The sequence below is a fragment of the Molossus molossus genome, unplaced genomic scaffold (genome assembly GCF_014108415.1).
Source record: "Molossus molossus isolate mMolMol1 unplaced genomic scaffold, mMolMol1.p scaffold_m16_p_14, whole genome shotgun sequence".
Lineage (NCBI taxonomy): Eukaryota > Metazoa > Chordata > Mammalia > Chiroptera > Molossidae > Molossus > Molossus molossus.
In genome coordinates, this window is record NW_023425349.1 from 26,201,283 (window position 1) to 26,216,282 (window position 15,000).

A 15,000-nucleotide genomic window follows, 5' to 3' on the forward strand; every position below is an offset into this window, starting at 1 on the left:
TCCAGTTTCCTGCGGGTGATGAGCCGGTCCATGCCCCTCTTCATGACACTGGCTTGGATTTACTCTGTGGCTGTGATCATCAAGGGCATCGTGTACGAGAAGGAGGCACGGCTGAAGGAGACCATGCGCATCATGGGCCTGGACAACAGCATCCTCTGGTTCAGCTGGTTCATCAGCAGCCTCATCCCTCTGCTCGTGAGCGCCGGCCTGCTGGTGGTCATCCTGAAAGTAAGGCTGCCTCGCTGGCTCCTCCCTGCCGGCCTGAACAGCCCACCACAGGCTGTGTGAGGAGAAAAACAAATATTCTTTGGGAGGGAAGGGGTCACATGCCATCTCCTGCAATGCCCCTCATTTTATAGTTGGGAAAAATGAGGTCCAGAGAGGGGCAGTGACTTCTCCAAGGTCAGCCCAGCTGGGTAGCAGCTAAGCAGGATTAAAACCCAGGGTGCTCGCTTCCCAGGGAAGCACACACTTCACTGCGCCACGCTGTCTGCTTGGCAGAGGTTCATGGCAGCATCCGAGAGCTATTCATTGCCTTGACTGTACTGGGCAGTGATTCTTCTGGAGTATCTGGGAGCTAATCAGAAGGATATGTGTTATTGCAGGTTAGGTTTTCTGTAAGCAGAGGCTGAAACAGAGTTTGGCATGTGATGGTTTATTAGGGATCAGTGTCTCTGGAAGGATGGGGAGGTGCAGCATGGAGCAGAGGGAGGAGTTGAGCTGCAATGCAGGGTCTACCCCACGGGCACTAGGCGCAGACTGCTTGTCCGAGTTGTCCCTCATGGAGCTGAAATGTCCGGCTCCTTTAGGTTCCCCTAAGGCCTCCCTCCCTGCCACCCCATGCCCCAGGCCCCTCCACAGTCGCTGAAAGTGTGTGTTCCCCAGGGCCAAGTGGCTCTCTGCAGCAGTGACTAACCCGGAGAAGTTGGTAGCTGGAGGCTATCTACCGACAGCCAGAGAAGTCCCCCCAGGAGGGGACTCTAGGCACAGCTCTGTGTCCACCACCCACTTTAGTAAGTTCATATGCCAGTTTTCTTTCTCCACAATCATTTCATGTAAGGATGCATCAGATAAAAAGAAATGTTTCTAAAGAGGGGAGAGTGCAGCCGCTTGGAACGAACATTTAATGTGTGACTAATTACTGTTCGTTACAAATAAGCACTTGTTGATTGCCAAGCACTGTTTAAAGCACACCATGCATCTTGTCTAAGTATTTCCCCACTAGATAACCCAGTTCACATGCAAGGAAATGAGGCTAAGGAGGGTTATGGACTTCACGGGTTATCCAACAGTTTGGCAGAGCAGTTCTTGCTACAATTAAATCTCCTCCCATGCCCCGATATCTGACTGAGGGACAGAGCTCTGTGGCAGGGATGGAGGTCCTGTGGCAGGTGTGTGAGAGCTGTTCTGGGACAACTGCCCCCTGGCAGGTCCTGCTCAGATATGCCCAACTACTGGAGATGAACCGAAAGGACCACAGAGTCCAGATGATTGTGGGAGTGCAGGGTCCATGGCGAGATATCAAGGGGAATGTAAAGATTGCCTGGGCATCCCCTGGCTTTTGGAGGGAGAAGTCGTGTGGGTTGGTCTCTCTCACAACTCTTTCTTGGTGCCAGGAGTTATAGTCCTAATAAATGGAGAAACCAGGTCATACTTCTTTGAGAAACAAAGAGCAAAGTTGTTGAGATAAACCTTGATGAGTATCAACCCTGGACTCTGATCAGGCCCTGATTCTACCACTTTTTTGCTGTGTGGTCTTGGGTCAGTCATTTCCCTGCTCCAGGATCCAATCTCCTCATCAGAAAAATGAACTCCCCGGCGTTGTCTCTCGATGAGTAGGCATGAGCCCTGCTTCTCCCATAGAGCCTGTGAGGATGGGTGTTTGAAGCAGCTCGTTCACCGGGTTCCTTCTGTTCCAGTTGGGAAACCTGCTGCCCTACAGCGACCCCAGCGTGGTGTTCATCTTCCTGTCCGTGTTCGCCGTGGTGACCATCATGCAGTGCTTCCTGATCAGCACGCTGTTCTCCAGAGCCAACCTGGCAGCAGCCTGCGGGGGCATCATCTACTTCATGCTCTACCTGCCCTACGTCCTGTGTGTGGCCTGGCAAGACTTCGTGGGCTTCACACTCAAGATCTTTGCGGTGAGTGACTCTGGCCTTTCTGCAGGAGCTGCTGTCACCGCCGCCCCGGGGCTTCCCCTCCGTGGTACAGTCCGAGCGGAGAAGAGGGGATGAGAGTCTTTCCAATGGGACGTGATCCTCAGTGCTAGCTTCTAAGTTGCTTGAAGGCAGGGGTTGTGTCTCATCACATTGTTTATCTTTAGTCTTCTCCGTGAATGCTGGTCAAATTGAATTGGGTGGAATTTTTCAGGGAGCCCAGCTGCACCATGAACCCGGCTGGGGATAAATGGCGTTGGGGAACCCCTTTAGAGAGTAGATGCCATCTCCAACTTTTATCTCCACCCCCACTGACCCACCATAAGTCACAGGTACAAATAGAACTGACAGCTCTTGAGGTCACTGGTGGCTCCTTCTTGCCTCTTAACTTCGTCGTGTCCAGCATGAGGCTTCGCCTGAGTAATGTTTTCTGAACTGAAAGACCGAGGAGTGGGGGCTCCCTCTCCCCGCAGACCCTCGCCCTCAACACTTCCTTCCCTTGTACCTAGGAGGAGGGGGCTTCACGGGTGTGCAAGCCCATGTAAGGGTGAGTATCCAGCTGTGCCCTGGGTCACTTGTCAGAGTCACTCACAGGGTACTCAGGTGTCTCAGTCTGGACCCCTGAAACAGCAGCCGCCCCAGGCGGGCTGACACGAGCCAGCCCTGGCTGAGCAGGGACTTGAGAGACCTTGATGGATGGGTGTGAGTGTAGAGGGCGCAGGATTGCTGAGCCCTCGGGGCATCTTTGGAAGCATAAAATTCTAAAAGTTTTACACTTCATCATACATGCCTTTCTGAAATGTGTGCGCATAATGAGTGGTTATAAATAGAATCATTTTATATGCTGCCAAGGAGCCCGCTCCCCTAAAGGGACTCTGTAGGTGAGTACTTCCACGTCTTGTACTTGCTCCATTGAGCAAATTCAAATTGCTCCAGGTGAAATGTACGTGGGACGTGTTAGATGAGACAGGAGATGGATCAGTGACTTTCGCCTCTTTCTCACAGAGCCTGCTGTCCCCTGTGGCTTTTGGGTTTGGCTGTGAGTACTTCGCCCTTTTCGAGGAGCAGGGCATTGGGGTGCAGTGGGACAACCTCTTTGAGAGCCCTATGGAGGAAGATGGCTTCAACCTCACCACCTCGGTCTCCATGATGCTGTTTGATGCCTTCCTCTACGGGGTGATGACGTGGTACATCGAGGCCGTCTTCCCAGGTACCCCGAGCTCCCACACTGCTTCAGCCGTCTGCTGGGGAAATGCCACTGCGGAGCTCTCCCCCCTTGTCGCTGCAGTTTCTGCAGGGCCTGGGGCTCCCTGGACAGGGGCTGGGGACCTGTGGCAAACACATAGACCAAGGGGACACAGCTGATGCTAAGAGCACAACTCTTACCTTGGATACAGCTCTTATTTCTTGGGTACTGTGTGCCAGGCACTATACAAAGTGTTTGCTATTTTCTGGTTCATTTAAAATCCTCATAAGGTGACTCTGAAGGAGTTACTGTTACAACCAGTGTTTGCAAGCAGAGAACTGTGACTCGGAGAAGTTAAGTCATTGCCTGCAGCCACACAGCTAAGTGTTGGTCCTTGGAGGTGAACCCAGTGGGTTACGGGGGGTCATCTGGCCCAGGAGATTCCTCCCAGTGCTGACCCAGTTCTCTAGTTCTGCATCCCCAGGATTACCGCCAGTGTGGAGGTTTTGTTTCCTCAGTACAGCTTGTGAATAACAAGTATATTGGCTCTAAGCCCTGGCTTATGATTTAATCAAATTAGTATTCATAAAAATTTATTCGATACTTCCCTTAATAAATCTCCTTGACCAAGACCTGCCTTGGATACTTTTTCATGTAAGATCAAATTCTGAGAGAGCAAGGTTTAACTCTTTCTGGTTCACCTTCTAATTTTTCTCTAAGTGGGGGGTGGGGGAGGGTATGTGAAATGTTTATCATCCCTACCTGAACTTCCTGCATAGGATATGCAGTTTTGTCTGGATGCAAATTCTGAGTCCTCCACTTCCTGGCCGAGTGATCTTGGATAGAGTACTTATCCTCAGTTTTCTCATCTCTAAAATGGGGACAATAGCTGCATCATGAGTTGTTGGGAGATTCAGAGAGGTGCAGAGCTTATGTCATACATACTAGACCTCACCAGTTGCGAGCTCCCTCTTCCCGCACTTCCCTTCCAGTCTGTGCTGTCTCCAAAGGCAGTGTCGAGGAGACGGGGGTCTGGCTGGATGTCTCAGGAATGCTGGAATGTGGCCAGGCTTGAGTCCTACCTCTGCTTTGTTTTCAGGTCAGTATGGAATTCCCAGGCCCTGGTATTTTCCTTGCACCAAGTCCTACTGGTTAGGTGAAGAAAGTGAAGAGAAGAGCCATCCTGGTTCCAGCCAGAAGGGAGTATCTGAAAGTAAGTGCTGCTGGCTCCACTGACTGCTGGAGGCGAGTCTAAAACCGCCCCAGGGACAGGGAAACCACCTGCAGTGTCCCTTTCCAGATTCTCTCGTGCTCTTTGTGTCCAGTGCTGTTGACATACCAGAGCGTCACCATCGGAGTCCCTGGGGGACATTGTTTTCTTGGCTTCTTGGAAAATGACTCTAAACACCCCCCCCTCCCGACACACACACACACTTTTGATGCTATCCTACTAGCTAGAAGGAAGAGAGATTTTGGAACCATAACCTCGCTGCCTTCCTTGTCATGGTGACAGATGTAGGAACCAGTGCAGGCTGACACCAAGTGGCTGCCACAGAGCTCAGCCTGTGCTTCTTTATGTTCTCACCTTTCATCACCCAGAGTCTAGTCCTCTCCTGGCTCCTGCCCTGCGGGTGGTGACGCCCTTAGTTCCGCAAAGGCTCTGCCTTCTGGGCTCTATGCTCAGGTTCTTGGAGGGAAACTCTCTTTGCGTTCACCTTGACTTCCTCAGTGGTTAATAAGTCCCTCCTCTGCTGGTCCCTCTGTGCCCTCCTCCCAGTCACCCGTGGTAAAGGGGGACGTTCTTGCCCAGTCTCCCTCCTACACCCACCTTCTGTGTCGTCCCTGGACTGCTCATAGCTGCCGGGACCTGTCCCGTCCTTCCACAGCCCCTGCCTTGCACGTAGTTCTCTCTCACAGGAGAACTCCCTCCAACTTGCCTTTTACATTCCTGCTCACTCTTCAAGATCTAGGTCACATCCCTTCCCGAGTCGCCCTCCTAGCTTCCCCGGTCGTCAGTCATGTCCTCCTCTGAGATTTCATAGCACTAAAAAAACAAAAAAACAAAAAACCCAAACCTTTCTATTTTAAAATAATTGTACACTCACAGGAAGTTGTAAAAAGGCATTTGTATCTCTCTCCCAGTTTCCTCCAATAGCGACATCTAACGTAACGACAGTACAATATCAAAACCGTGAAAACGACATCGGTGCGTTTCACAGACCTTCCGTTTCACCAGTATTACATGCACTCATTTGAGTGAGTGTGTGTGTCTTTAGTGCTGTGCTGTTTTATCACTTGTATAGATTCGTGTAATCACTGGTTCAAGTCAGGATGCTGACTGTTTCATCACCACAAACGCCCTCATGCTACCCCCGAGTAGCCACAGCCTCCACCCTTCCTCCCCGCTCTTTGATACCTGTCAACCAAGAACCTGTTCTTCACTGCTATGATTTTACTATCTCCATAATATTGTATAAGCAGAACCTTACAGTATATAATCTTTTGAGATTGGATTGTTATTCAGCATAATTCTCTTGAGATCCATCCAGGTTGGGATGTGTATCAACAGTTCATTCTTCTTCGTTGCTGAGTAGTATTCCACAAGTCCTATGGCACTTTGAATGTGTGTGTGTGTGTGTGTGTTTTCTTCTTTATTGATTTTAGAGAGAAAGGAAAGGAGGGAGAGAGAGAGAAACATCGATGAGAGAGAACATTGATTGGCTGCCTCCTGCATGCCCCCCACTGGGAATTGGGCCCACAACCTGGGCATGTGCCATGACCAGGAATTGAACCAGTCACCTCTTGGTACAGGGGTTGATGCTCAACCAGTGAGCCATATCGGCCCGGCTTGAATGTGGTTTTTAAACAGAGCATCTTATATTTTAATTGTTTGTCAAGTCTTGCCCCCGCACTAGACTAAATCCTCCTGTAGTCTTGTATTCCCCTCGCCAACACCAGTGCCCAAATTGGCCCCACATAAATGAGGGGTGGGCAGAAGTAGGCTTACAGTTGTGAGTATGCGAAACACAGAGTTTATTCTTGAATTAGTTAAAATTTATTAATTATTGTGTTGTTTATTATTATTATTAACCTACTTTTGCCCACCCCTGTATTTCTAGCCTGCCTTCCTTCCTGAGAAACTGGAAGTAGGCACAGAGAGGACAGTTCTCAGAGTATAAGCACAGCTGCTGTGTCTTCACGCTCCACTCGTCACCGTCTTCTGTGGGTTCATTCCTGTTTTGTCTCTTCTCGCAGTTTGCATGGAGGAAGAGCCCACCCACCTGAAGCTGGGTGTGTCCATTCAGAACCTGATGAAGGTTTACCGAGACGGCATGAAGGTGGCTGTCGACGGCCTGACCCTGAATTTCTACGAGGGCCAGATCACTTCCTTCCTGGGCCACAATGGAGCTGGGAAGACCACCACCATGTAAGAAGAGGGCGTGGCTCTCTCAGAATCAGCCCCAGGAGGGTTCTGGGGTACAGTTAGACATTCGTACCTCAGAACGTTGCGTTGGTCACTGGGGCAAGGGCAGAAGGAGCTGATGAGTATGAACATGCTGTCTGATCATGACAGTGCTTTCCAAAGGCTGGTCTTTGCTGTATATTATTGATTCAGCCTGAAACAGCTTGGGGCCTTTTTATGACCATTCCCACCCAGTTCTCAGAATCCGGCAGTGTTCTCGGGACCTGAAGCTGTGCCAGCTCCGAGAAAGGTTCGGAGCTGACTTGTTCCGAATGTGGCAAGAGTGTGGCAAGAAAGGTTAGATGTGTTGGAAGGAGGTCGCAGTTCCCAGGAACCCTGTCTCTAAGCAGATGTGAGAAACAGCTGGGCAGCTGGCAGTAGGATTGTCCTCCCTGGGACCTACAAGGACCTTGGAGCAGGCAGCGTCAGAAGGGCATGCGGGCCATGGAAACACCAGAATTAGCCTTGGTGGTGTTCAGTGGTCCCTCAGCCATTACAAAGGATATATCATTGGGGGTGACCTTCTTTTCCTATTTTACCTTCTTTTTAATGCAAAATCATTATGTTATGAATGTTTCAGATAATCTTAAAAAGGCATACAAAAATCCTACCCCTTCACACAAACAAAATTATTTTTATCTGTGAATAATCTTACTGCTTCTCCATTTTATGTGGACATGATCTTAGGCATACAAAATGTACACCTTAAACTATACTTCCCCTTGCAAATTGGAATTTATTTAAAAAATGGCTCCTACTGAGATTGTCATTTCCATCACACGGGCTTCCTCCCTAAAGCAAAGACTCCTTTGCTCTGTGGGGATGTGGGGGTGGGGCGGTGGGAAGCTTGATGCCTCTGCTCTGTGCAGGCTTTGCAGTGGGAAGGGAGCGTTTCTGGGGAGGCGGAGTTAGCGCGGACTCCTGGACTTGAACATGTTTGTCCTCAGGTCAATCCTGACTGGGTTGTTCCCTCCCACCTCGGGCACCGCCTACATCCTGGGGAAAGACATTCGCTCTGAGCTGAGTACCATCCGGCAGAACCTGGGGGTTTGTCCCCAGCACAACGTGCTCTTTGACATGTGAGTATCAGCAGCACCTCCCTGGAAGTGTGTGTCATGAGTCATGGGTGGAGGAGGACCTAAGCAATTTATGTTCGTTGGCTGTGGCCTCGCCTGGACAGTTGGAGACCTAGTTATCCTTCAAGTTAAAAAAAAAAGACGAGATAAACTTGAATGGGAGATGTTCCATCAATCCAGCCGGTGGAGGGGGGTCTGGGAGATGGTGCTGTCCATCATTGTCCTTCTGGAGGGTCAGTTGGCCCATCCTTTCTCCTGCCGCAGCCCTCCCTGGTGCCAGGTTGCCCCACCAAGTAAGAGGCCCCCAGGGAGCCCTTGGGGTGGGGCAGAGAAAGACCTGAGCTCTGTAACCTTGGCCAAGGACTTCTTTTTCCTTCTGGGCCCCAGTTTTCTTTTATGTAAAGTGAGCAGCTCATGCTCATGCCCTCCACAGGGGTCTCCCTCCTCCCAGGGTCTGAGGTCCTTCGAAGTCCAGGGGAGCTGCTCCAGGTTAATGCAGAGCCAGCTTCTTGGTTGACGGGTTCTGGAGCAGACCCTTGAGGGCCTGCAATGGCCTGATGCACGGGGGCTGGGCCTGCCAGGAACGTTGGAAGTAACCTGTCACATCTCCGCTTCAGCTTCTTAAGCAGCTCCTGTGGTTGCTCACTGCTCTTCTCCCGTTAATCTTTCCTGAAGGTTATTTTTCAGTTGATCAATTTCAGAAAGGAGGGGGAGGAACGGTGCACCCATTCTCTGCTGTTCTGGCTCGGGAGGCACCGATCTGGTGTGTCCGGCAAGGCCCAGAGCTGAGCTGCCCCTCTGTCCGCAGGCTGACCGTCGAAGAACACATCTGGTTCTACGCCCGCCTGAAAGGGCTCTCGGAGAAGCACGTGAAAGCGGACATGGAGCAGATGGCCCTGGATGTCGGTTTGCCACCCAGCAAACTGAAAAGCAAAACAAATCAGCTGTCAGGTGAGGCTCAGAGCTGCCTTCCCTCTGCGCTCCACTTCACACACGCACACACACACACGCACACACACACACACCCACACACACACTCACACACTCACACTCTAAAGACAACGGCTACCTCAGGGTCCCCTGCTGAGGGTGGGTCAGAAGCATGTCCCTGGCCTGTCTCCAGACGGTCTGGACACCCCCATTCTTCTGTCGCCACTTCTGCCTTCACTCACTGTCGGTCCTCAGCGTCCCTCTCTCTCTCCTAGGTGGAATGCAGAGAAAGCTGTCTGTGGCCTTGGCCTTTGTTGGGGGATCCAAGGTGGTTATTCTGGATGAGCCCACAGCCGGTGTGGATCCTTACTCCCGCCGGGGGATATGGGAGCTCCTGCTGAAATACCGACAAGGTAAATGTTGTGCACTTAGTCTGTGTCATGGGCTGGGGGGGTGGGGGGAAGGTGGGGGACAGAGGCTCGAGAATTATGGCCACAGCTAATGGCTGTTCTTGCTAGAGCAACAGAATCGCTTCTGGAGGAAAACGGGGAACTTGCTTTCTTGAAGCTCTGTGCGCCCCCCTTGTGTGGAGGTGGGAGGCCTGGTTTACAAGATGCTTGAAGTTTATGCTTCATGACCTAGCCGCCTGCAAGCAGAAGGAAAACGGGGATACAAAGCATCCTCTTTGGGTCCCCACAGCCCCCAGCACCATCTCTAGCAGAGAACTTACCATGTGTCTTAATAACCATGTCCCCTATCAACTGAGGTTCCTGAGAACAGAGGCTGTATCCTTGTTCATCTCTGTCCCCAACATGGTGCATTACATGTCTGTTTGTTGAAAGAGTGGAGGAGTAACTGAGTGGATGGGGAGGAGCAGGGGTTTGATTGGCAGTCTGCTTAGAGATGTAGTAGGTATACAGGGTTACCACCTCATGGTAACAGAATGAGGATTGGGGCTTTGGAACCAGCTTAGGCTGGCCCTAAGGCCCAGGAAACGTTATTTATCTTGCCTCAGTTTCTCTACCTGTAATAATAGTAGTGCCTACCCCATGGAGGATTAAGTTAAACAAGAATGCATGTAACCACCTAGCACACTGCCTGGCAGGTTGTCATTCCCAAATGTTCCTGTTTTTATTTTTAGGAGGATGCAGTAGCTATACCCACAGCTTTGCCATCACAGGGGTCCTGGCCACACAGGCTTCCCGATCCTTCTCCCACGCTTACACCTGCCAATATTTCTTTAGCTCTAGCCACTGCAGTCCGCGAGAATCGACAGGTCTCACCTGTCCCGTGTCCTTGTGTTTGTGCTGGCAGGTCGCACCATCATTCTCTCCACACACCACATGGACGAAGCAGACATCCTGGGGGACAGGATTGCCATCATTTCCCACGGGAAGCTGTGCTGTGTGGGCTCCTCCCTGTTTCTGAAGAACCAGATGGGAACAGGCTACTACCTGACCCTGGTCAAGAAGGATGTGGAATCCTCCCTCAGCTCCTGCAGAAATAGCAGCAGCACTGTGTCGTACCTGAAAAAGGTGAGTTGCCGTCTCCGTGCTGGGCTGGTGCTGGGCCAGGGAGTCAGGACTTACCGGCTTTGAATGGCTTGCTGCCTCTACCCCACTCTGCCACGTCTGTGCCGTGGTCCCTTCAGAATCACATCATGCCACATACATGGAAGGCTCGGGAGACTTCTGCTCCCAACACGCTAGCTCTGCTGAATTGCATGCGTTTTTTTCTGTGGAGGCGCATAGGATGAGTGATAGAGAAGGTCCGCAGAGGACGTTATTCTGTGGAAGAGGAGACTTGCCGCGCTGAGAGCCCGGCTGCAGGATGCCTCGCCGCTCCTGCTCGTTACCCTGACATCACACTGACCTCGCCTGCTAGACTTGAAAGCAGCAAACCTTTATTGAGTAATGACTTCATGCCAGACACTCTAGCAGACTCTGGGCTTAAAAGAAAATAATAGTAATTAATTCTTTGTAACCTTTGTTGTTGCTTACACATTAAAAAAAAAAAAATGTCATCTCAAAGTGCAGAGTAAATGGGAAAAAGATACTGTAATTACTGTCCTTGGTGAGGGGAGTGAGGCTTGTAGTGACTTGGTAGTTTATTCAAGTTCACCCAGCACATAAATAAAGGAGGTGGGACCAGAACCCAATAACCAGGTATGTTTTCCTTTGTACCACAGTACATGCCTGAGATTTATTGGTATTTTGAAACCAGCGGCACCTAAAACGTTGACATCCCAACCTTGGGCTCCTGTCTGCTTATTTCCCCTTTCACTAGTACCTGGACTCCAAGTGTGGGGTGAGGACCAGTGCACTGGGATCACTGGGGAGCTTGTTAGAAATGCAGAGACTCGGGCCCACCTCAGACAGGCTCAGAATCTGCATTTTAACAAGGTGTCCTGGTGATGAAACACCCGTGAGAGCGTGAGAAGCACTGAACTAGCCAGGGAAACCCCCCGCCTCGGCCGGTCAGCAAGTGCCTGCCCACGGTGTCCACTGGCCGCGGTTCTGCTGAGAGCTGTTTCCCAGCCTCCCACGTCCAGGCGCCGAGGCCGTCCCCGCAGCACGCGCAGGGGCGGCCTCCGAAGCCCTGGCTGGCCAATCGCGTGCCTCCCAGGAGAAGCATTTCGCTCTAGCTCTCACACAACAGAGCCTCTCGGAGTCCTCCCTGGCGAAGGTGGTGGTGGCTGTGCCTTGCTTGGTCCCTGACCCATTCTCACCTCCTTCTTTGCCATCAGGAGGACAGTGTTTCTCAGAGCAGTTCTGATGCTGGCCTGGGCAGCGACCATGAAAGTGACACGCTGACCATCGGTAAGGATTCTGGGGTTTCTTATTCAGGTGGTGCCTGAGCTTCCCCGAGCTGGGCAGAGTGGAGGCAGAGGAGGAGAGGTGCAGAGGCTGGTGGCGCTGACTCAAGGTTTGCTGCTGGGCTGGGGCCGGGCGGCGGTGGGAGGGTGCAGCTTGGTGGCGGATTGGCCTAACGCTTGCTGGGAAGCCTGGGGCTTGGTCTGGGAGCTGACAGGGCAGCGTCCTACAGAGCTGAGATGATGGGGCTGAGGAGATGCCCTAGGGGGTCAATCTGGCTGGACACTGGAGACCAGGGATGTGGAGTTAAGGGCCGAGCCAATGAGGAGGGGCTGGAGCTCAGTACTTACAAAGGGTAAGAGCCTAGGAGGTCAGGAGTACCTGCTGAGTTTGCTCTGGAAATGTGGCTAGGAGGCCAGTGTCACCAGTAGCATGTATGGAACAGAAGCCTTTACCATGGCCGTCTCTGTCTAGTCTGAACTGCCAACAATTTTCCAGGGTGATGTCTCCTGCCTTGAGCTGTTTGATTAACCTTCTATTGAGGTAAATAGAAGGAGCTTTCTTTAACAGTTAGGGAAGGGTGAACAGTCTTTTCAAGTTTGTTCAGTCAAGTTTTCCATTGAAGAATCCTGGCATGTAGGCAGTAGAAACCAGGATTTCAACCTCAAAGTCATCCGTCCGTCCGCCCACCTACCCATGCACTGAGAACCTATGTGGAATGACAAGTATCTGAGACAGGTGTAGCAGATGGTCCGTGATCTGCTGAGGAGCAGGCAAAGGGACAAGGCAGGGAATGGCTGGCCCTTCATGAGGGGCCTCTGCTGGCTGAACCACCTTTGTGCTTTGTCCCCACAGATGTCTCCGCTATCTCCAACCTCATCAGAAAGCACGTGGCTGAGGCCCGGCTGGTGGAAGACATTGGGCATGAGCTGACCTATGTGCTGCCCTATGAAGCCGCCAAAGAGGGAGCCTTTGTGGAACTCTTCCATGAGATTGACGACCGGCTCTCGGACCTGGGCATCTCCAGTTACGGCATCTCAGAGACTACCCTGGAAGAAGTGAGTTAAAGTGGCCGACTGTCAGAACATAGCAGGCCCAACAGTCTGAAGACCAGACATACAGCCTGCGTTTCCACTGGGAACAGGTTGCCCTGGAACTGGTCATTGAGTCCTTAGGCTGTTGGCCTCTGGGTAATGTTGGTCCTAGTTAACTCTGAGGTTGTAGTGGGAGATGGTAGGGAAGAATCATTAGGATCGCTCCCTGGTGTGACCATGTCGCGGCCATGCATAGGAGATGGCCAGCATTTATGGAAAATCTGTTTGTGCCAAGCGCTAAGCTTGGTGTCTTCTTTTGTTTTTTAAATCATTGTAGATTTATTTAGTCCTCCTAACAAGAAAGTGGACACTCAGGGATGCTGAGCTGAGCTTTGAATCATGGGTTTTGGGCTTCAGAGCCCACGCTCTCTCTAGAGACACGTCATCACAGCCTTGAGGGCTGGAAGGGATATAAAGGTCGTCTGACCCAGTGGTCCGACCCCGTGGTCTGACCCAGTGGTCCCCATGCTTGGTTGTGCAGCAGAATCATCTGGGGATATTATTGACAATCAGGATTCCAAGGCTCAGCTCCAGGGTCTTTGAATCAGAATTTATGGAGGTAAGGCCTTGCTCTCTCTGCTTTTCTTGCATGCCTTCTAGACAGTGGGCTGCAGGTCAGAATTTGGAAATTATTGGTTGAGTTCACATTCTCTTCCCATGTTTGAATCCCCACCACAGCAGTTCTAGTGATGGGGAACTCACCGTCTCCCGATCACTCTGTCTCAGATAACGTGTCACGGCGCTAGCCCACTCAGCGGTTTGGGGCCGTGCACCTAGAAGAAACCACTTGGCTCCTTCTCTGCCGGGTTAGAATAAATTTCTTCTGCAGTGTCCCAACGCCAGAGCTTTAATGTGAAAATGATTGTCTGGATTGATAGTCTCACCACTGAGGATATGTTCTTTGGTGGAAAAAACAAAACAACAAAAAATGGCTTCTGTCCCAAACGACTATGACAAAGTGGTGTTAATAAACGAAGCTTCTCCCTTTGTGTTCAGGACCTAGCGTACCATTAAATAGTGTAATAATCGCAGCAGTGGTGGTTGCTGTCGTACACGGTGCTCATCACATCCCCAATTCCTCTTATCTTTCAGATATTTCTCAAAGTGGCTGAAGAAAGTGGGGTGGATGCTGAGACCTCAGGTAAACCTCCAGGGGGCTGCACACCCTGGGCCTCCCGCAGGCCGTCCTAGCTCACCGGGTTCGCCTTTCCCTTGGAATTGTGTTCTTACAGCCTCGTTTTCAGTGCATACGTTCGCCACAGAGGCAGAGCGTTTACTTTGTAGTAAATGAAATAAAATGTGGGAATTCCTCCCCTTTGCCTTCAGATGGCACTTTGCCGGCAAGACGCAACAGACGGGTCTTCGGGGACAAGCAGAGCTGTCTTCGCCCATTCACCGAAGACGATGCTGTCGACCCAAATGATTCCGACATAGACCCAGGTCCGTTTGGGCGAGATGTGTGTTCCATGGCTTGAAAGTGACTTCCCCTCTTATGTTCTTCTCTTGTGTTACCTTTTGGTGGCCTTGGACCAGGAAGATAGATGTCCGCAGGGTCTGAAGGGTAGGGAGAGAACGAGAAAAGCCACTTTTCCTTCCCAGTGTCGCGCATGCTGTCAGACCTGGGAGAGAGCCCACCCTCATCACTGCCTCACTGAGCTGAGATCTCTCTCTCAAGGGGCACATCAGAGGACGCTCCCTCAGTCCTCTGAATCCATTTATTATCTTTTCTGTGGCGTCCCCGTTCCTTGCATACCTTAGGTGTTTCATTGACTAAATCTTCTGCGAATGGATGGGTGGTTTTGGAAGAGCAGAGAGGCTGGATTTGCTTTTAGACTTAATCGTACCCTTAGACTTAGATCTTTGGGATGAGTGTGTCCCTCTCTGTGCTTGACTGGGATGGAGAAAAGGAAGCAAGAGATCAAGCCAGTGTTGGTGAGATGTCAGAGCAGGGCAGTCAGGAGTCCTTTGTTGAAGACGAGGATGTGTACAGAACTTTTAGGAGCAGAACCTGTCTGGCTCTCCCTGCTCATGTGAGTGTGTGGCCCCCTGTTCTCCCTGACTTCAGACACTGTCCGTACTTCGATCACTAGACTGTGTCTGCCTTTCACCAAAAGTCTAAATCGACGGGAGACAGATTGCCATTGTGTGTTCTCAAGTGTGTCAGCTGTGTGCATGGCCTGTTTCGCAGAGCGCTGACCTGATTCATCTGAGCGACGGGAAGTAACACCCAGTTGTGTGTGAACACACCTCATCAGCTGTCTCAGGCACCTTCATTTTCTGCT

The 15,000-nt window shown here is 51.3% G+C and overlaps 1 protein-coding gene across 2 annotated transcripts in view; it reads left to right on the plus strand.

The window, feature by feature from the left end:
* The window catches only part of ABCA1 (ATP binding cassette subfamily A member 1), a 119,305-nt gene that overhangs the window by 75,808 nt on the left and 28,497 nt on the right, over positions 1–15,000 (plus strand). The window contains exons 15-27 of one of the 2 annotated variants that reach the window (XM_036261650.1): positions 6–228; positions 1,920–2,141; positions 3,162–3,366; positions 4,442–4,555; positions 6,598–6,769; positions 7,753–7,884; positions 8,690–8,832; positions 9,087–9,224; positions 10,126–10,346; positions 11,558–11,630; positions 12,480–12,682; positions 13,811–13,859; positions 14,045–14,158. In XM_036261650.1, the coding sequence (XP_036117543.1) occupies positions 6–228; positions 1,920–2,141; positions 3,162–3,366; positions 4,442–4,555; positions 6,598–6,769; positions 7,753–7,884; positions 8,690–8,832; positions 9,087–9,224; positions 10,126–10,346; positions 11,558–11,630; positions 12,480–12,682; positions 13,811–13,859; positions 14,045–14,158 (2,009 nt within the window). Of the gene's footprint in view, positions 1–5; positions 229–1,919; positions 2,142–3,161; positions 3,367–4,441; positions 4,556–6,597; positions 6,770–7,752; positions 7,885–8,689; positions 8,833–9,086; positions 9,225–10,125; positions 10,347–11,557; positions 11,631–11,657; positions 11,737–12,479; positions 12,683–13,810; positions 13,860–14,044; positions 14,159–15,000 lie in introns of both variants that reach the window. The other variant, XM_036261649.1, reaches the window with a different exon arrangement.